Genomic DNA, 22506 nt, shown 5'->3' with positions numbered 1-22506 from the left:
TTGTAGGAGGAGATGTATTTTGTGAATTTTCTCAGGGCTCTAGGGAGCAGTGAGTTCTTACAAATGATGGGAGGTGAGCCTTTGAAATTAGAATAGAGTTTACTGGGAGGCTAGCTGGAACGAGTTTTCACGATAATAGTAAGAGAAAGAGACCTTTAGCAAGAGGATGGGGACTTAACTAAACTGGTGTGTTGGCAGAGAAAAGGGGATGTTGTCACCTTGGGGAGTAAAATGCTTTATTAAGGTCTTGGTGACCAGGGAGGCAGCGACTACCTTACATTTCGCCATAGTCTTTGTTGTTAATACTTGATTCCAGCAATAAATTCATCCAGGCGTGTTGCTTCCTTTTTTTTCTTTTTTGGCCACATCACGTGGCATGCAGGATCTAGTTCCATGACCAGGGATCGAACCCATGTTCTCTGCAGTGGAAGCATGGAGTCTTAACCACTGGACCTCCAGGGAAGTCCCAGCTTCCTATTTTTTTAATCTATGGAGCTGAGTGTCCTGCTAGGGGCCCATGCAACCACACTGCTAGCACCACTGGTAAAGATATAACATAGGGCTTATTGGAGGCAATTTTCCAAGCAAAGAGGTAGTCCTGCAAACCCTGGTTCTCCCACTTAGAGACCTGGCGTAAATGTTCCATCGACAGCAAGGCCAGGGTTCCAGGCTGGGAGCGCTCCAAGAGCAAGTTACATATTTATCAGTTAGCTGTTGAGGAACTAGGAATCCCTTAGTTTTTCTAACAAATAGAAAATATACCAAGAGATTGCTGGTCGAGTACCACCTGAGTGGGTGTGCAGCTGAGGACCTTGGGAACAGCATTGCTTGCAAGGAACGATATTGTCAACAGGCCTTGCTGTTACTCTGCAGACTGCTGAGTCCAGCTGAGGCAGCTGTCGGCCAGGCCACTAAACAAGGAATGACACGATCTTCCAGGGCCATCCACATTTGTCTCTCATCAACGAGATAATGAAATATTTATATTTTTCATGTTGTATTACTTGGGAGTGAGTGGGTGGGGCAGAGTAAAGAGAGGTGAGTAAATGAAATCACGTTTATGAAGTACTCTGGGCAAATCACCTTACTGGGTGCCTTGTATATGTCATCTTATAGGACAGATCTTTGTCACCCTTTCTCTAAATGTATGCTGTTGACAAAAGTAAACTTACCAAGTTCTTCAGTCAGTTATTTTCTGTTAATATCTTGTCTGCCAGTAGAAATAAGCAGAACCCATCAAATTCATAATTCCTCTTTTTTTTCCGTTTTGAAGGAATCTTAATATTCCCACAGATGCCTTCTTGGTGATAGAATCTCAAATCTTGTCTTTAACCCATTTTTATTTTCCTTTTTGAAATGTCAAGCTGTATATTAAACACATATGTGAAAAGTGTCAGAAGAAGCAGAATTAATTACCGTACTGGTCCCTTTCCTCTGAGAAGTATTTAATAAATCTGAAACGTCATTTTATTATCTCGTTTGCTTTTCTTTCTGTTTCTTTTGAAAAATCCACGAAAGTGATACAGAAGAGGAGGAAGATGATACCATCCACATGGGGAATGCCATCATGACTTTTTATGCAGCTTTGATTGACCTGTTAGGACGCTGTGCTCCCGAAATGCATGTAAGTGCCGTGGGGTCCAAGAACAAAAATCCTGGCTTATTCCTCTTTGTTAAGACATCCGTCACTTGCAAAAACCACAAAAGTATCCAAAACCATCAATCTTCATGCTCCATTAAAAATAATTGCTGCAGCCTCATTGCTGAACAAGTGTTTGTTTAGTTGGAAATATCTTCTTGGTTACAAAAATTAGTGATGAGATTTCGTTATGAGTCATTAATAGACTAGTCAGTTACTAATATATCTCTAAAACTCATATAAGCCTCCCCACACTTTAAGAAGGAAATAACTTATTTTTCCTATACAGTGTCCTTTCCTGTTTTAGTGCATGCAGAAAGCACCACTCCTACCAAGGGTTGTTTCCTTGCTATATAATATTTAGTCCTTTTGAAGGAGCTGCTACATGCTGGCCACTGGTTTAAGGGAAAGTGGGGCTGGGAGCAGGTCATGGGAAAGGAAAGAGCTATGTAGACCCTATTGATTAGAGTTTTCATAAACTTTTTGACCAAAAGGTAATTGAAGTTCATGGAACGATATTTACTTTTACTCTGTAATACATTCTGCTATTTTCTACTTTATTCTAATCTATTCTGCTTTCTTCCATTATATTAATTTAAAAAATGCTAGCCAGGGTCCATAAAATTAGCTTCATGATCTGTTGATGGGAAACAGCCAGAGTCTGAAGCACATTGACCAGTCCTGGGGAAGAAAGCAAATACACTTCTAACTGCTCTGAGCATGAAGCCAAAGTGACTGTTAGTTACAACACATCACCTTTCTCCCTACCCTTCGAATCTATGTCTTTTTTTTGGGGGGGGGGGTAGGAGGAGCGGGGTTTGCTTGTTTGTTTTTGTCTCTTTCTCTCACACCCATAGGTTAAAACTTCCTTGCTTTCTGGATGTAATCTTTTGTTGTGAACAGAGAGGAATCGCAGGATGGAGAAATATTAGAATGTTAGAAAACCTGGAGTTTGAGTTTTGGTAACGACTTAACTTGCTATCAGTGAGATTTTCATTATAGTAAATGGGAATAGACTATCAAAAATTTGTGTGCTGGAAGGTCATTGCAGAGAAAAAACTTTATGCCCACAATATTCATTCTTTTCCTGTTAAAGTGGAAAATCAAAGGAACCGTGAGAGAAATTATGCTAATAAATAGAAGATTTCTGTTCTATTATATTAAAGGGAAAAACAACCAAGTGACTTAATAAGGGACTAACCTTGGCACTTCAGAAATGTATTCACCTTCAACAACTATTAATTGAGGACTTCCTAGGTGTCAGAAATTGTGCTTCTGTTTCACACTCTGTGGTGAAGGAACAGATGCGTTCCCTGGCATTGGAAGCTTCCAGTCTGTTGCAGAGATGGGCTGAGATCCTTGACTATGTCAGGTCCACGATCTTCATAGATACTTCATTAGCCAGTGAAGGTCTAAAACACCTGTTAGGATCCGTGTTCACCATTTTCCCCAACATTATAAACCCATCCCTGGGAGAAATCAGGGTAGAATATAGGTGGATATACAATGACATTTTTATCACAAAACAAAAAAGGCTAAACCAGCCTAAATATTAGTGTATGTTCAGAACCTAAAGATAATAATTTTTCCATTAGTATTATTGCTCATGTTATGGATAGATATTTATATGTAATTTGGGGGGTTAAGCATTCACAGACTTATCAGTCTTAAAATACTTTAATACCCCAGAGAGGATAAAAACTATTATTCTGATGAATATACCTGTTGGCCTAGACTGCAGCATGTGACTCAGTGTGTGCTGAAGTCAATGAAAATTGTGTGGCAAGTAAATATCTGTCTGTAAGCCTGAAACAGCACTTTCTGAGAGAGTTTCAACTTTATTATTTATTTTTAATTAAAAAAATTTTTAATTAAAGTATAATTGATTTACAATATTATATTAGTTTCAGGTGTACAACATAGTAATTCAGTATTGTCATAGGTTATACTCTATTTAAAGTTATTATAAAATATTGGCTGTGTTCCCTGTGCTGTACAATATAACCTTGTATCTTATTTATTTATACATAATAGCTTATATCTCTTCATTCCCTACCCCTGTCTTGCCCCTCCCCCCTTCCCTCTCCCCACTGGTATCCACTAGTTTGTTTTCTGTAACTGTGGGTCTGTTTCTGTTTTGTTATATTTGTTCATTTGTTTTATCTTTCAGATTCCACATACAGTGATCATGTACAGTATTTGTATTTCTCTGTCGGACTTATTTCACTAAGGATAATGCCCTCCAGTTCTACCCATTCTGTTGCAAATGGCAACATTTCATTCTTTTTTATGGCTGAGTAGTATTCTGTTGTGTGTGTGTCTGTCTATCTATATATCTATATAGATATAGATAGATATAGAAAGATAGACGCATACACCACATCTTTATCCATTCTTCTGTTGATGGACACTTAGGGTGCTATATCTAGGCAATTCTGCTATGAACATTTGGGTACCTATATGTTTTTGAATTTGTGTTTCTGTTTTCTTTGGATATATACCCAGGATTGGAATTGCTGCATCATAGAGTGGTTCTATTATTAAAGAGGTCTAACTTTATATAATAAACAGAAAATTATTTTAGACTTGGATTCCCATTCTTCCAATTTTCTAGATAGAATTAGAACATTGATTTCACACAGTTATTCTTTGTTCCTTTATTTTTCTGCCTGTAGTTGATTCATGCTGCTAAGGGAGAAGCCATCAGAATCAGGTCTATTTTGAGATCCCTGATTCCACTGGGAGATTTGGTGGGAGTAATCAGCATTGCTTTTCAGATGCCAACGATAGCCAAAGGTAAGGTGAATTTCCATTCTTTGTAATTCAGTAGGTCGTGGATGGTGTGATGTTTTCAATAAGATCATCAGTACCCACGGTTTCTTTCCCTGCAGCATAGTTACACTACATAAGTTTCTTTTAAAAAATGAACTACATCTGTATCATTCTTCTAGATTCCACACATATGTGTTAATATACAATATTTGTTTTTCTCTTTCCGACCTCACTCTGTACGACAGACTCTAGATCCATCCACATCTCTACAAATGACCCAATTTCATTCCTTTTTATGGCTGAGTAATATTCCACTGTATGTATGTTAACACATATATGTGAAATCTAGAAAAATGATACAGATGAACCAATTGGCAGGGCAGGAATAGAGAGGCAGATGTAGAAGACGGATGTGTGAACATAGAGGGATGAATTGGGAGATTAGGATTGACATATATGCCCTACCATGTGTAAAAAAGATAGCTAGTGGCAACCTGCTGTATAGCACCGGGAGCTCAGCTTGGTGCTCTGTGGTGACCTAGAGCGGTGGGGTGGAGGGTGGTGTGAGGGAGGTCCAAGAGGGAGGGAATATATGTATACATATAGGTGATTCACTTCATCATACAGCAGAAACTAACACAACATTGTAAAGCAACTATACCCCAATTTAAAAAATATATTTTTTATAAAATATTTTCTACATGCATTGTTTTTAACCAAGCTCTGTTTCCAAAGAGATTTTAAGTCTTCTTCAGGTGACATTTCAGTTTCCAGAAAAGGGAAATAAGCATCTCAGCTGTTTTATCTAATGTCTCTCCTAGAGTTCTTTGGTCCCCTGTTCTTCTCTTTCTTGACAGCAACACCTTAATTCACTCTTTTTGATAGTTTTCTTGGTCACTTTCTTATAATGCTTTTTTTCTAAAACAATGGTCATAGGTTTTGACTTAGTGACTTAAAAATTGCCAGTGTGTTGAAAGAAGTGCCCTTTTCAAGACTGAGGAGAACATTTTGGAAAGATTTGTTTCTCCCCATTTTAACTCAACGTTTATCGTTCTTTTACAACGTGCCATCTTTGGTTTAGAACTGCTTGTGATTAATTTTCCAATGTTAACTCAAAAGCATGTAAAATAAAGTCAACAGACTCTCCATATAAACGCCCAGAAGCTGTGATTCCTTACAGCCCTGCTTGTGTTAGGTTGGGAGGAGATGGGAGGGCCCAGCTCAGGAAGGATGGAGTGAGGAGCTGATGCTTTACTGTGGAGGTGGTGATAGGGCCCCGATTCTCCCCCATGCTGAGCCCCTGCACTAGCCCAGACTACAACAGAAATGGCACATGGCCTGGGCCCAAGGCCTAATTCCCTGTTGGTAATTCACTCTCTGCCTCCCATAAAAAAATTTAAGCAGTTACTGAAGGCACCTAAAAGATACGTTAGGTCCCAAATTATACTTTATTCTCCCTTTTTTCCAATGGCAGTTTTGCTCTGTTTTCCAGACTTCATTGGATATTGTTACATATATCATTTTTATACAAACTTCTGATTTGAGAACGAAAACACATTTAGATAGGAAGTACACGTGATGACCCTTTTCTTTCATGAATTATGCCCAGAGAAGATTAGCTGTCAGTACCTCAAGTCAAGAATGAGGGGACCACTGTGTAATGGCAAGCAGTCTACCCTACTTGCCGGCCGTATTGTTAGGAAGTAAAGTTTCGTGTTGGCTAACCTTACACACCCACATCTTCAGGTGACACAAACAGCCATGATAACTGAATACCCATTCTAAATTTAGGGAAAGCTGGACCTTAAAAATTGTCCCCTAGCTTTTTGTCTTGCTCATTTTAGGCAGTTTCTTTTTCTTGTGTATAAACAGACTCTCCTCATTTACCTTCTTTCCCCTTACTTCTAACTCGCATTCATTTACTTAACTAAAATATCTTGTCTTTCCCCTACATTCTGAGCCACAAAATTGACACTCTCAGGAAAAAAGATAAGAATAATACCAGTGCCATATGGATTAGGGAATAAAAAAAATGCTAGCCTTTATGGTTAAAATCAGTAATAACAAAGAACCGAAAACAAGGACTGTAAGAGTGTCCAGATGTCCCTTTCAGAATTGCCCCAAAAGTCTCAATATACCTCCTTTTCTTCCAGTTATCTGTCTTTACTAGCCTTAAAGATTTTCCAAGTTAGTTTCTTTCCTGTCCTATTTAGTTGAGTTATAGTAACGTTATGACTTTTTTGTCATAAATATGCAGTATATTGTCTACCTGAGGATTTAAAGGATTTTTTGTGAACTATCACAGTCACACTGAAAGCTAATTTTTAAAACACCATCTACTGGTCATTGTTAAATTGATGCTTTTTTTAAAAAAATCTTCTTTCTTTTTATGGAGAATGTAGACAGAAACTGGTATGTTTTTATTTTGCTGTGGTATGCATTAAATCAACTTTTAAAACTTAAACCATCAATATTTCTTCTTAGGTTTCAATGACAAGTCAGTTGTTTCTTTAAGCATCACCAGCTATTGCTGATAATTCCTATTATATGTTCTGTATTTAGTATGTGAAGTTTGCCTCTAAACATTAGTACCCTGCCCCTCAGTATTAGCTAAGGACTTTCTCATACATTTTTTTCCTAGGCCGTGAGTTTTATTTTTAATTTTTATTTTATATTGGAGTATAGTTGATTTATAATGTTGTGTTAGTTTCAGGTGTACAGCAAAGTGAATCAGTTATACATATACATATATCTATTCTTTTTGAGATTCTTTTCCCATATAGGCCATTACAGAGTATTGAGTAGAGTTCTCTGTGCTATACAGTAGGTCCTTGTTGATTATCTATTTTATATATAGTAGTGTGTATATGTCAATCCCAACCTCCTAATTTATCCCTCCCCCCCACCTACCTTTCCCCTTTGGTAACCATAAGTTTGTTTTCTAAGTCTGTGAGTCTGTTTTCTGTTTTGTAGATAAGTTCATTTGTATCATTTTTTAGAATCCTCATATAAGTGATATCATATGATATTTGTCTGGCTTACTTCACTTAGTATGATCATCTCTGGGTGCATCCATGTTGCTGCAAATGGCATTATTTCATTCTTTTTTATGGCTGAGTAATATTCCATTGTATATATGTAGCACATCTTTTTTATCCATTCCTCTGTTGATGGACATTTAGTTTGCTTCCATGTCTTGGCTATTGTAAATAGTGCTGCAGTGAACACAGGGGTGCATGTATCTTTTCGAATTATGGTTTTCTCTGGATATATGCCCAGGAGGGGGATTGCTGGATCATATGATAGCTCTATTTTTAGTTTTTTAAGGAACCTCTATACTGTTCTCCATAGTGGCTACACCAATTTCACATTCCCACCAACAGTGTAGCAGGGTTCCCTTTTCTCCACACCCTTTCCAGCATTTGTTGTTTCTAGACTTTTTGCTGAGGGCCATTCTGATGGGTCTCATACATTTTTATTATAATTATCCTAGCACTAGAGGGTAGCCCAAAATGATAATGAAAGAAGGAGGAGTTTAGAAAAAATAAGAGGCAAGTGTCTAATCTCAAAAGTAGATACTCTTTTCCTGCAGCTCTTGGTCCAGACAGGTTTGGGCAGATTGTGTGAGGTAGTCATTTTAGGTGGATGAATAATGCAGGCAGCACAGGGTAAAGCCAGTGCAGCTGGCCCTCCTTGGGCCAGTTCATTTTCCAGGAGTCTGAGAGGAGGCAGTTCATCAGCTGTACTGTCCCCAGTGTGTCTGAGGAGGTGGAGAGCATAAAGCAGCAGCCCATCCATGAGTCTTCATTCCCAGGCAGCTGGAGTTGCAGCATTCCTTAAAATGAATGTCCACCTGAATGAGTGTTTAAAAAACAAATCTTATTTCAGGATCAATGAGTTGCTTATCATTTCCTTAGGCACAGCATTCTGTTAGAAGAATAGAATCCTATAAATTACCTATAATGTGATTTTTTAGGAGAATGGAACTGGAGTTTCATGTAGATTTTTAATCAAAAATTAGAGCATGCTGATTTAACATAAGGATTAAATTACCTCGGGTTGGATTTTAAATCCAATTTTACTTAGTTTAAATCTAACTTTGCCAATGACTAGATGTGCCATTTTGGACAAGTTATTTAACTTCCCTAAAAGTCGCTTTTTATCTTGTGTTAAAGGAAGATAATAAGACCACCTTCATAGTGCACGTGTGAAAATTGTATGGAAGTGTGTCTGGAACATTCCTAACATAATACCTGACAACAGCACAAATGACAAGCATTGTTATTCATATTATTGTAATTACAGGAAGGAAGGTATTAGGTGTATTAGTTATTATTAATTATAAGGAATGGAAGTGATTTCGTATTAGTCTTCAGTCTAATTTCCTTTAAAACATTGTTATTTGTTCATTTTCATGATTCAAATATCAAATTCATTCATCGACTGTGAATGAAAACAAAAGCGTTGTGACTGTATTCTTTCAGGATGGGTATGGTCATGTATCATCTTTCTTTCCCTGGGTCCTTCTTTCTCCAACATTGCATCAGTAATAAAGATTCTGTGATAGTATTTGCAGAGTCTTAGAGTGTGTGGTCAGCAGCAGTGTGGCATAATTATCACGTGGTCAAACAGAAAACAAGTTTGTTCTCCAGTATTTTCAATGGGCACATAATTCCCTAATTCTTCATATCAGTGATGCCTTCTACGAATCTACAGAGCTATACTAAGGAATTCACTCCTCTGTATAGGCATCAAGCCTTGACTGTTGATAGAGAAGATAACATGTCTCTCAAATATGTTTTAAATGTTATTAAATGCTATTATGATGAATGAAACATCTTTCATTTGAAAGTCAGACTGGTTCCTGGAGTTTTGTTCATTATCCTGTAATTGTCTGAGCCATAAATATGTAAATGATGTAAATGTACCATGTTTATCACATAGGGTACATGAACTTTATTAATGTTTTATTAAGTTTTCAAGAGGTTCTTGTATTGAAAAGAATGCAAACCTTGCTTTACATTTTAGCTTTATGATATTTACTCTTAGTTTTACAGTTTGGATTTTGGGTGCCGTTTTGTTTCCTTCTCGGTATCTGGCATAATGCTGTGTCCTAATCTTATACACAGTTAACAAATGGATGCCCAAATAACATTTAAATGACCATGGATTTACACTGCACTGCCCTGTTGCCTCAGCTAAGTCCCAGCCTTTGCTTGAGGGTAGTAGAGGGACAGAAAACCATTCACCGGATAACTTTATTTAAAACACGAGAAGGCTGGAAAGTAGCCATTTGTAATCTATTTCATTAACAACGATGTGTCACCTTCTCTTTTTTAGATGGGAATGTGGTGGAGCCTGACATGTCTGCGGGGTTCTGCCCAGATCACAAGGCAGCCATGGTTTTGTTCCTTGACAGGGTCTATGGAATTGAGGTTCAAGATTTCCTCCTCCATCTTCTCGAGGTTGGCTTTCTGCCAGATCTGCGGGCTGCTGCTTCTTTAGATACGGTAATGATCTGAACAAATGACTTCTGCAACTTTTAACTCTTCAACCTCTGCCATATGATATTTTTTCATAGATATGTTCATTCATTCATTGTCACCAAATGGTTATTGAGTGCCTATTATATTTTTAGGCAAACATAGGGTAAACAGAAAGCAAAATAGACTATATCCTCAAGGAACTCACTGAATAGTGGAGAAAATGGACAACCTGAAGAGTAAGATAAGAATTCTGATCAGGTGCAATGGAAGACAATAGAAAGTTGATATAACCCTAATTTGGGAGGTCACAGTGGCTCCTGTTCACTTCGAAGTCAACATAAATAATTATGCATCTCAACAAAAGCAGTTAAAGTATTGAGCAGGTTTAGTGGACATTGTTGAGTCATGCCAATCACAGTATCCTCCCGGTGCCTTCATTTATTAATGTACATATAGCCACAAATCTGTCCTGTGAATCCAGTGGCCAGTATTGAGAATCTGCCATTATCAGTGTAAGTGTTCTACTATTTGAAACATTGTAAAATAAGCTGAAACTCTAAATGTTATTCTAGTAGCTATAATAATACCTCTTTTTATTCTCAATTAAATGAGTCTTTTTGATATCAGAGGAAATCAGACCTTGAGTTGTCAGTAGTGAAAGCTGTGAGAGGAGAATCACAAAAATGAAACTGAATTTTTTTGTTTTTTTGGTTGTGTTCATGTGAAATTCTGAACCTGAGTAGTATAGTTGATAACATGGTAGGACAATCAGCCTTTGGTTATTGATGCTGGTGGACATGAACAGAAATATAATTAATACTCATACATAGAATTCAGAAAGAATTTATGTATTTGAGATCTACTGTGAGAATAAACTCCTTTCTCTTACCTCTCCTAGTAAAGGGAAGCACTCACATTCTTTGATATCATTAGTGTCTTTATCTTTCATCTATCCTACCCTTGATATTTTATTTTATTAAAATTTTTTTTTAATTTATTTAATTAATTTATTTTTGGCTGCATTGGGTCTTCGTTGCTGTGCGCAGGCTTTCTCTAGTTGTGGCTAGCAGGGGCGACTCTTCGTTGTGGTGCGCGGGCTTCTCATTGTGGTGTCTTCTCTTGTTGCAGAGCACAGGCTACAGGCTCAGGGGCTTCACTAGTTGTGGTGCACAGGCTTAGTTGCTCTGGAGAATGTGGGATCTTCCCGGACCAGGGCTCGAACCCGTTTTCCCCTGCATTGGCAGGCGTATTCTTAACCACTGCGCCACCAGGGAAACCCCCAATATTTTATTTTAGAACATGAACCTCTGGGGCTCTTTGAAGAGATAGATATTACTTCATTAATTTTTATCTATTTACGAGCAATTGAAAATTGATTGTCTTTAGTGATAAAAAAGCATATGAACCACAGGTAAATCTGTAACAGAGGAATCCGTTTCCGTACTTTTGTCGTTTTCTAGGTAATGAAAGTACACGTCAACTTGTGGATCCCTTTGAAAATTGTCTCCTGCCCAACACAAATGACTGTCTCCTCTCCAATTCCTTTCTAGGCTGCTTTGAGCGCTACAGACATGGCCCTGGCCCTCAATCGGTACCTTTGCACGGCCGTGTTGCCTTTGTTAACAAGATGTGCTCCTCTTTTTGCCGGCACTGAGCACCATGCTTCCCTCATTGACTCATTACTTCACACTGTGTACAGACTTTCTAAGGGCTGCTCACTTACCAAAGCGCAACGAGATTCCATAGAAGTGTGTTTACTCTCCATTTGTGGGTAAGTGGGCAATGAAGTCTATACCAAGTTTCTTCTTCTTTAAGAAAGAGAATTTAGTCTCTGGCCCTTGACAAATTGTTTTGAATGTTGTCAACAATTTCTGGACCATAAAATTAATTCATTTTATGTGCTGGGGTATGAGTCTTACCAGAGTGCCCTTGCTCCTGATCAAGTTCAGGAGTGTTCCTCCAAGACTCTCTCGGTATCTAGCCATTGGATACAGTGTTGGACCAATGATGCTATTCTGGATGTTGGCATGTGAGCTGTCGCCGGCCACGTTAGTGTAATATTAATAGATTCTCCCCTTTGCACTGTGTGATGGTTTTAACTCCTCTTCCAGAAGAGAAGAGAAAACAGAGACTTATTAAAGATAAAAAATATATGTAGTATAATATTAAAGTATGACCTATTGTGACAGTGATGAAGACAGACTATTTCCTCCAGCCTGGAAAGCCGCTTCCTATAGATAGAAGTGTTTGAAGGTCTTACTCTGAAAACCAGAAGCATATCTTCTCCTTTTGAGGTTCTGACAGTCAAAGTGACAATTTCTCAGGCCTCTAGCTAGGATTATGGTTTCTTTCTGATGGACAGGAGCTCTTGGAGGTGAAAGCTTGCAGCCTGCCCAGCACATTGGTAAAGGAAAGGTTTTCACTCATAGTGGAATGAGTGTATGGGTGTAGGAGCCAGATGGGACTGAGGGAGGTTAAAAAAAAGAAGAAAAAAAAAAAAGGTTAGTTCATAATCTAATTTTAGTTCCCTGACCCCAAAATTCTGTGAAATGGAATCAAAATATCTGTCTCACTGACTTTTTCTAAATATTAAATGAGATGAAGCAGTCAGGATTGCCGACACAGTAAATGGTCACTGTGTGTTAGTTTTCTTTCCCTTTCTCCTCTGGCAAAATTTCGGTCTCAGTCTTTTTCTCTTCCTCTTGTTCCTACACTCCCTCCTCTTTCTGCTTCTGATCTGGGCATTGAAGACCCTTCCCACTCACTGGAGTGAGGGAAGAAGCATTTACTAAATTAGTAGCGACAGTGGGGTCTGCAGTTGTGAGTGGTAGCAAGGGAAAGAGCAGAAGAGGAACATCTCCTGTAGCAAATAAGGGTTGGTCCTCAGATCAGGGAGCTAGAGATGAGTTGGAAATGTAGCTTTTTACAAAAGTATGTAACTATTGGTTAATCTCTGGATTAGGAACACCTAAAATTAACATCATCTGAAGAGAGGTGTAGGTACAGTTTCTTGGCATGTATAATCTAGTCTAGTGAATTATTCTACTTAGTTTAGACATTATTAAATGTTCATTATTAAAATTAGCTTTGTTCCACCAGCCAATTGAGACCTTCTATGATGCAGCACTTACTCAGAAGATTAGTATTTGATGTCCCATTATTAAATGAACATGCAAAGATGCCTCTTAAGGTAAGTACAGGAAGTGTTTGTAGTCATTTGATTACTGGGTCCTCTGGCTTTGTTTCCTGTTACAATATGTATATCTCTCAGATACATCATGTTTGATCTTTGATGCTGGAAAATTTCTTCCAGTTATTGAAATGGGCATGTAAGTTATAGCTATGTGTACCTCAACCTAAAATAAACAAGTAATAAAAGACCAGAGAAATCCTAAGATTGGTTTACTGTAAATCAGTGGAAATAGAAATCAATGGAAAGAAAATGGTCCACAAGAAAAAGATGAACCAAGATACTTTTAGGCTGGAAAACACAGTAATAGGCCTGGCCTAAAGTATTAGCAACCTCAAGGCATAAAAAATAGGTTTGAAAAACAACATTTTCTAAGTTGGTAATCAAATGACAGTTTCCAAATATCATTTCATAAGGATCAAATATGATCTTTATGTATACGCAGTTACATTTTGTCACAGAGTAAAGTCCCTGACATTTTTGCTTCCCAGCTTTACTATTCTGTTCGTGAATGATCAAGTCTCATTCTGTCTTATTGACTTGGGAATATTTTCCTGTCATGTAATTTTTTCCTGTCATGTAATATACCAATCCTGGCTCACGATTTTAAGGTATTAGGTGTGTACCAATGTGTCATCTAGTGACATGGTCTGTGCATGGAGGTCATTGTCCTGTAGTGGACTTTTTATAGGTGACCACTCTGCTCTGCCACCTGGTAAGCATCATTTCTTCCTCATGGCCACCCAGTAATTGTGCCATGAAAAGAGGTTTAAGATAAAAATAAGCTGCTATTTTTTTTCAGCTGCTCTTACACTAAGCACACCTAGATACTTAACATAAACAATCTTTCTCTACAAAAAAAGTGATTTTGGTTTAATAAATCTAGAGAAATTGATGAATTATGTAAAGTAAGTTATATCCTTGCTGAAAATCCTGGTTTTTTTACAGTTATTATCATTTGCTTGTCATGCAAAATTTTCTTAATACAAATGAGCTGGAAAATACCTGAAAAAAGATACAGTATCACTTTATGTGGTAAAACTCTTTTGCATTATAGATATTTGCCTGTTACTCTAAGCAAATTAGATCTCAATATTTCATCATTTGAGATTCCTAAATTGTGTGTGTGTGTGTGTGTGTGAGTGTGTGATTCGTAAGTGTGAGGGAGACCAAACGAGAAGAAATATTTATACAGTAAGAGACCTAGTTAGCTTTAATAAGAGTAACACTCAATTTATTTTCCTCCTTAGCTATAGGAAAGAGGGTCCAAAAATTTACAGTTTATTCAAAAAATAATTTTATTTTAATTATTATTAATAATAATTTTATTAATTTGGCAAATAGTTGTGAATATTTTTCAGTTTATATGCCCAGAATAAATGATCCAAAGAGCTACCGAATAATTGAAAAATTCCATCCATGTCTTTGAACTTCTAGTTTAGTCCCACAAAATATTTGTAGGTTAAAAACTTAAGAAGCAACATAGACCCTCAGTAAGAAAATAAATTACATCCAAAACCACCAAAGAGCTACAGATAAAGAAATTATGGAAGTAGGGCAGTTTAGGGAGTTTGTTTAGAGATGTCTGTTCTGAAGCAAATCGTAAAGTGTAATGATTCAGGGTAGGTAGAGAAGAAGCACAAATACTCAGAGGTATTGTCCCTTGAGAATGCACATTTTAGGTGCTGTATCCTCTGGGTCAGTGTGACATCAATCCCTCTGTTACATGCATGGATTCCACAGGATAACAAGTCATAAAATTGTAAGTAAATGATAGCAGCTAAAGTAGAACTCAGGGGTACACAGATAACCAAACAACCTCCTAAAGAATTCTGTTCAAGATAATTTGTGAAATTGGTCATTTGGTCTTCATCTTGTGCTCAGCATTCAATTTAAGGAGACATCCTATATAAGATCTTAGTATTCTCCAAAAGAATTCATATGGGGTCGAGCAGTTCCATATCAGTTGGCCTTATCACGTGGCATTGGCATTAGAATGCCATGTGGGAGGAAATGGAAAATCTATACCATGTGTCTTTAGCTCAGTGCTCTTAGAATTGTTTTCCCACCTAGCTGCTGACAAATCATTATGAAAGATGCTGGAAATACTACTGCCTGCCTGGAGGGTGGGGAAACTTCGGAGCTGCCTCAGAAGAAGAACTTCATTTATCAAGAAAGTTGTTCTGGGGCATTTTTGATGCCCTGTCTCAAAAGGTAATTGTGGTTTTATTCGTATGATAAAACAACTGAAAAGCCATAGGGTCTTGGTAAGATAGTATTCCTAGTGGAATAGTGGAATGCTGTCTTTGCTCATCGAGACTTGACATAGTTTTATTTTTTCTCTTCATTTATAACAAATGTTGAGAATGCAATTTATATTAACTTTTCGTAGTCATGATGGTAACATGTTCCTTGTGATCATAACATTTTCTGACTTTAAAATGGCTAAGCATTTTAGGAAATTATGCACATGGGTTGATCAGTTTCTGGTGCATTTGGACTTCTTTGGACTCAAACCCTCCCTAGTCAGTCACCTCCCCAATCTTAGAAAGCCTGAAGAAATCCTGTCAAATATAAAAATATAAAATATTAAATCTCATAAAATTATAATATTCCAGTGGCCTTACTGACTTTTCCCACTTTGCTGCTACGGAGATTTAAGTACTCAGTGCTTTATGTATGTGACATTCCCTTATAGTTGCCATATTTATAATGAATAGTTCATATACTTTCAGAAGACTGGAGTGTATTATGTTAGAGAAAATCAGAACAACATGCTTCGTATGCTTATGCTTAAATTATTCATCAAAATCAGTTTGAATTCCCAAAGGCGTTATCAGATGCCTGGAATAGTATAACCAAGAGTTTACTGCATAATAAGGGACGTTTATCTGTGATTACATTTGGTGGCTACAACTCAATGCTTTTTCTTGCTGAATTGCCTTGGGTAAACCCGGAGCCTTTTTGAAATAATATGTAGAAGGTATTTTGAGAAGAATTTACAGCTTTAATTTAAAATTGAACATTTAAAGTGAGATAACTTTTAAAATGGATAAACAACAATGTCCTACTGTATAGCCCAGGGAACGGTATTCAATCTCCTGGGATAAAGCAAAATGGAAAAGAATATTTTTTTAAAAAAAGAACATCTAGATGTATATAACGGAGTCACTTTGCTGTACAGCAGAGATTAATACAACATTATAAATCAGCTACACTTGAATTAAAAACTTTTTAATAATAAAGGAATTATTATTTTTGATTTTTAAAAAATCTACAAATACAAATTTAACTAATTATGTAATTAATATACAAATACCTCTCCCCAGAAATTTTGATTATGCATAGTATCTCCTGTAGAATTTCTTTCTCAGTACAGAATTTTATTTTTCATACCTTTGTAATGCAATACAGACCAGTTAAAATTCCTTACTCTCTGGAATGTTATACTTTGGGTATTTTTCATGTCTAGTCTTATAATGTGGTGCAGCAATAGTCCTCATTGACTGAAATTATATTTATGTTGTACAGACACGTTATACATGTAGAATATTTAGGTTCACTTCATTTCCCATTATTGGAGAATAAACGTTTAGAGAAGCAAAGATTTTATTCCTTTTATGCTGCAACTGCAGTACAAAGCTTCACTCATGTCATCTTATGGGATGTCAGGCTATAGTTTCCATTTTCTAGAGAAAGAATCCTTCGGGGAGTTGAGCCAGCCCAAGGTAATTCAGATTTTCTCTTACAGCATCGTGTCAGCTGCAGTGATCATGTTGACAGCCTTTGCTCAGTAGTAATGGAGTATTTATTTTTTGGTCCTCCATCTCTTCCCAGAAATATGAACAAGAACTTTTCAAACTGGCACTGCCTTGCCTGAGTGCAGTTGCGGGAGCTTTGCCTCCAGACTACATGGAGTCAAATTATGTCAGTATGATGGAAAAACAGTCATCAATGGATTCTGAAGGGAACTTTAACCCACAACCTGTTGATACCTCAAAGTATGGACTCTTTCTATTGCAGCAGATTTTTATTGTAAATGATGTGTGAAGTCTGAAATTGAATAAGGTACTAAAGTGAACTTTCTCTCATCCATGCCCCCCTTGAATTGGTATCCTTTTACTAGGGGTCCCTCTACTTGATGAAATGATAGTAGTAATAATAATGGTTCTACAAATATCAGAAGTAGATAAGATGTACCTTCTAAGAGATATACTCTTAATATCGTCAGGATTCTCTGTAAATAACCACATGGCAATACCTATAATAATGAGAATCAAGAAAGTATATCAGTTCTATTTTTTAGTTGAAATTCTACCCTAAATGTTTATTAATAATTGAAGCCAACTTCTGTGCAGAGTCTTTGATTCAGGGTGCTCCCAGCATGCAGTGCAAAGCTCTTTCTGTGAGCTACGGGGCATCACTTCATCATCACTACATCTCAGCCAGGCCTAGGGTTAGCAGCTTATGTTCAGCCTCAGAAAGCACAGCGTGAGAGTGAAGGGAATGTCAAATGAGAATATTTCTGGAAAATTTAGCATGGATTGAGAATGCGGTGTGACAACCTTAACCACAGATAATATATTACTTATCATTATGAAAGCTCTTCCATGTACCTACTTGCGTAAATTGCTCTACAGATAGGATGTTTGGGTACATCAGGTGTCTCAGCATTTTTGTTGTTGTTACTGTCTTTAAGTAGGACCATGGTTTTCCATTTGCAAGAAGGCTGCTCTCCATGCCACATTATCTTACCCATTCCGTGGTGGCTCAGCAAGATCAGTATTAGCAAGGTAGTCACTTGGTAGTTACCATCCACAGCATCTGAATTTGCTTGGGAGTTCAACTTTCAGGTCTCTGGGTGGCCCCTCAGCTGGTTTAGCTTCCATAACCAGATCCCAATTTCAAGCCAGGTGGTATGCCATTAGTTTGATAATGCCTTAAATTTGCATGTTTGGTATTTGATAACAGTCCTGTGAGAAAAGACTCTACCCCCCCAGTATTTGGCTTATGTGATTGGTCCTTTGTATCTCTTCTAAAGTAAGTAAACCAAAATACCACATGTTCACATTCCTACTTGGGTAAGTTTGTGGTTTGTTAACATACAATGTAATCTAGGATTTTAAAATAACATTAGAACAATGTTATGGCTTTGATTAATTAAATCCAATTAATGAATAAGTGTTGGGCATGTATATTAATTTACCTCGGCTAGCCCCTTTGGGGACCTCTTAACAGACTAGGTTTGCATAGTGATATCAATAATTTCTACATCTTTGTGATTTTTTACCATACTGTTTCTTAAGTATGTGAATATCATAAAGTTCAATTACTAACTGAAAACATTGCTAGAAAAGAACAGTAAACCATCTCATTATACTAGGTTTTACTTATAATTCTATTCTCAAAGTTAATTGCATTAGTAAGTTATTTTTTCCATTCATAGGTATATTTGATAGTCCCAAGTCTTACATTTACCATCAGACTTGGTTTTCAATTGCACGGACTCCATGTCTGTTCGAGGGATTAAATATTTATTTAAGCATGAAAGACATCAAGAAGAAATGTTATCAAAACCATAAAGAATGAATTGGTTAATTACTTTTCCCTATAGTTCATATTAGTAACATCTAGAATTTATATATAGACCATTAACATTTAAAATTATTAACATATCACTAGTTGTATGCAATTAACTTAAAATTAATTTTAGTACATTTGAAATGGAACAGGTCAGATTTCAGCAGTCTTTTACCCATTTATAGTTGTTGCCTAAGAGACTTAAGTCAAAAGGAGGAATAACTTCAAAGAACGTATGTGGGAGAAAAGTATGTCTTTAAGCTTGTTGAATTTAACTATATCTTCATTCAGGTTTAAAGAAAAAATCGGTGTTATCTGTTGTCCTCTTTTTTGAATACATTTTAATTATTTTTATTTATACTATGTATAATTTTTATTGTATATAACTTACATTAAGACATAAAGTGTGAGTCATTATAAGATGAGTGGGTAGAACCTTATCTGCTTGACTTTTCTTATATTGTTCCTACCATATGGAAAAGTAGTACCTTGTTAAACCAATTTTTTAACAGTTATGCATCGAATGGGGTATAAGCAGTCATAAGCTGTGAGTAAATTATTAATATGATTCCCTGTAAGTGCTGAAAATCAAACCTTTTTTCTTTATTTTTCTCATAGTATTACAATTCCTGAGAAGTTGGAATACTTCATTAACAAATATGCAGAACATTCCCATGACAAGTGGTCAATGGACAAGGTAAAAGTCAGAATATCACATTCTAATTCAGTACTGAACGTACCTAATGAATGATCATGGCTCAGATATTTCTGACCATGACAATTTTCTACTTTCAAGTGAGAGCTTTAGATTAGGAAAGAACATTTAATTATGATTTGCTGACATAATAGTTAGTCTAATAAAATACTTAGTTCTGCCACTGATGTACATATAATGCACATAAGAATATTTGTGTTCATAAAAAGCACAGTGTTAAAAATTCAAAAAATCTATTAATTAAATCAAATATAGTTTCTAAACATACATTTTTGTGAGAGTAAAAAGTAGTAATAAGATGCAAAATATTATATGTAGGATGGATAAACAACAAAGTCCTATTGTATAGCACAGGGAACTATATTCAATATCCTGTGATAAACCATAATGGAAAAGAATGTGAAAAAGAATATATATATATATGTATAACTGAATCACTCTGCTGTGCAGCAGAAATTAACACAACTGTACTTCAAAAAAAATTTTTTTTAAACTATCATTAGGGTCTTCAGTAAGAAATACTGGCTCTAGGTCCAGACATCTTTTAAGGGAACATTAGCTTTATGTATAATTTTATATTAGATAAAATCTTGAAAATGATTCATCAGAATTTAGTGATTATTTACACCTTCTACTCTTCTGTTGTATTTCTTATCTCTAAGTAGATCTGCAGTTCACTTGCGAGGCAAGATGGCATGTTTTATTTGCATTGTCGAGAAAAGATAACTTGAATGGGATAACTAAAGCAGTTGCAATCCGTGATATAAGTCCTACATATATATTATGAGATTCTTCTGGAGGAAAAATGTGGTCACATTTAAGTTAAGCCTACTTAAACTTAGAGAAGATGGTTAAAATAGGGTTGTCAGAGAAATGAAGTTGAGATGAAGCAGGAATCTAAAATAAGCGTGTACTGATTTGGCGCAGTGAAAATCAAAGAGCGAAGGTTCCAAGGGTTGCTTGTGTTATGTGGCAACTCAGTATCACCCTATTAAACTTTTTTTTCTTTTCTTAAAATTTATTTATTTTTATTTATTTATTTTTGGCTGTGTTGGGTCTTTGTTGCTGCATGCAGGCTTCTCATTGCGGTGGCTTCTCTTGTTGTGGAGCACAGGTTCTAGGCACACAGGCTTCAGTAGTTGTGGCTCGCGGGCTCTAGAGCGCAGGTTCAGTAGTTGTGGCGCACGGGCTTTGTTGCTCTGTAGCATGTGGGATCTTCCCGGACCAGGGCTCGAACCCGTGTCTCCTGCATTGGCAGGCGGGTTCTTCACCACTGCGCCACCAGGGAAGCCCCACCCTATTAAACTTGATGTTAAGTTTCAGTCTTTGCCTCAGCCAACCAGTCCCTCTTTCCAAGAAACCCCCTTTTTGTTTTGTTAAGCGTATGGCTCTTTCTTTGTTCAGTAACTTAATCGATTTACTAGGTAAGTCAGTAAGAGTGAAGTATCTGTCCTCTATAAAGACTGAGCTGGTGGGGTGGTGATGGAGAGGAGATTTACAGGAAGGCAGTCCTGAGCTATTTCAGCCTAGTTACCCGGATCCCATAGACATACATGAAATGATATAGGGAAACGGTGAATGCACCAAATTATATGGGCAAAATCACGTGGAACAAGTGTGTTGAGAGGTCATTGGACAAAGGGGTGGGCAAAACAAGTAGCATTATTCCGGGAGGCTTCCAAATAAGCCAGCTGCTCCAGTTTTCCTGTTCAAAATGAGTGTTTCCCACTTACTCGTCACACAGGTTGGGGTCCCAAGATGGGCCAAAATGAATATCATAGGGGTCGTGCAGCCTTTAGCCTCCTCCTAGGGGAGGGCTATTGACATAATCACAGACCTGTCTAAGGAAGACTGGATGCATTTAATCTCTGGATAAAAAGATTTGTTCCAAGTGGTTACTCAAAATAACATTGATTATGATGAAATTCTTTCTATTGACTTAGGCTGGATAAAGTTCAAACCTTAATCCTTATCTTGGTTCATTTTAGATTTACTTTATCAAGTACACACTTAAACACATGTACACCTACACTCTAAAATTAAAGCATGTAAAACAATTTTGATTTTTTTTTTAGTTGGCAAACGGTTGGATTTATGGAGAAATATATTCAGACTCGTCTAAAGTTCAACCATTAATGAAGCCATATAAACTATTATCTGAAAAGGTGACGTGTTTATTTTTTGAGTTTATATGGTTTTAATTTGGGGGGGGAAGTTTTTTCTTTGTTATGTAAATTTCTTATTAACACGTCTATTTTACATATACTATTTTACCTTTTCTCAAAGGTCCCATTTTTTATGTATTGTTTTTTTCTCTGTAGTACCATTTTCTGTCAGTATTTAATTGGTTATTCTCTTCTCTACTTAATACTTTTCTGTTTCTTTTTTATTTTTATTCCTCTCCTGTATTTTTAAGAACTTTACAAAATATTCTTTTCATTCTTAAGAGTTTTTTGATAAGGGATAATGAAGTAATATATTGTAATATGCTTATTATTTATGTTTTCATATATTTTACTTCTTTGAGTCCCCACTTTTCAAGCAGTATCTGGAAAAGTGAAGTGAAAAGGATTTTCTAGGTTGGTGCTTACAGAGGAAGTTACTTCTCTGCTTCAAGAGAAGCAGATAAACGGCTTCAAGCACATGGCATATAATCTGGGACTTCTTCCTAACTGTGTTTCTCCTTCCTAGTTTCTGTCTGAAGTATCAGAATCTGGGAAACTAAAGGAAATTAGCCTCATGCTGTATAATAAGATAGGATCCCTCTTAGCAGCATTAGTCAAACGAGGTCTCAGCTCACGCTCTGCTCTTCAGAATTTTTACTCTCCTTTTTTATTTTTAAATAAACAATGCTAATCAAAAAATTTTAGGTGAAGACAGAGTATTTCAGAACAAAGCATTAAATATTTAAAATTTTTGTTTAGGTTCATAATACCCCACCCTTTTCTGATTTTTTTCTAGGAGAAAGAAATTTATCGCTGGCCAATCAAAGAATCTTTAAAAACTATGCTGGCCTGGGGGTGGAGAATTGAAAGGACACGGGAGGGAGACAGCATGGCCCTTTATAACCGGACTCGTCGTATTTCCCAGACAAGCCAGGTAAGAATCACAGTGATGAATCCAC

General features: G+C 36.7%; 1 protein-coding gene across 1 annotated transcript in view; it reads left to right on the top strand.

The window, feature by feature from the left end:
- RYR2 (ryanodine receptor 2) overlaps window positions 1-22506 on the top strand; it is a 721598-nt gene that overhangs the window by 515324 nt on the left and 183768 nt on the right. The window contains exons 47-56 of the mRNA XM_067710999.1: window positions 1519-1624; window positions 4315-4435; window positions 9752-9921; window positions 11448-11668; window positions 12997-13087; window positions 15161-15301; window positions 16925-17088; window positions 19286-19364; window positions 21458-21547; window positions 22344-22481. Of these exons, the coding sequence (XP_067567100.1) occupies window positions 1519-1624; window positions 4315-4435; window positions 9752-9921; window positions 11448-11668; window positions 12997-13087; window positions 15161-15301; window positions 16925-17088; window positions 19286-19364; window positions 21458-21547; window positions 22344-22481 (1321 nt within the window). The remainder of the gene's footprint in view (window positions 1-1518; window positions 1625-4314; window positions 4436-9751; window positions 9922-11447; window positions 11669-12996; window positions 13088-15160; window positions 15302-16924; window positions 17089-19285; window positions 19365-21457; window positions 21548-22343; window positions 22482-22506) is intronic.

Source organism: Pseudorca crassidens, chromosome 16 (genome assembly GCF_039906515.1).
Source record: "Pseudorca crassidens isolate mPseCra1 chromosome 16, mPseCra1.hap1, whole genome shotgun sequence".
Taxonomy (NCBI): Eukaryota; Metazoa; Chordata; class Mammalia; order Artiodactyla; family Delphinidae; genus Pseudorca; species Pseudorca crassidens.
Note: the sequence above shows the minus strand (reverse complement) of the source record. Positions and strands in the feature narration are given on the sequence as shown.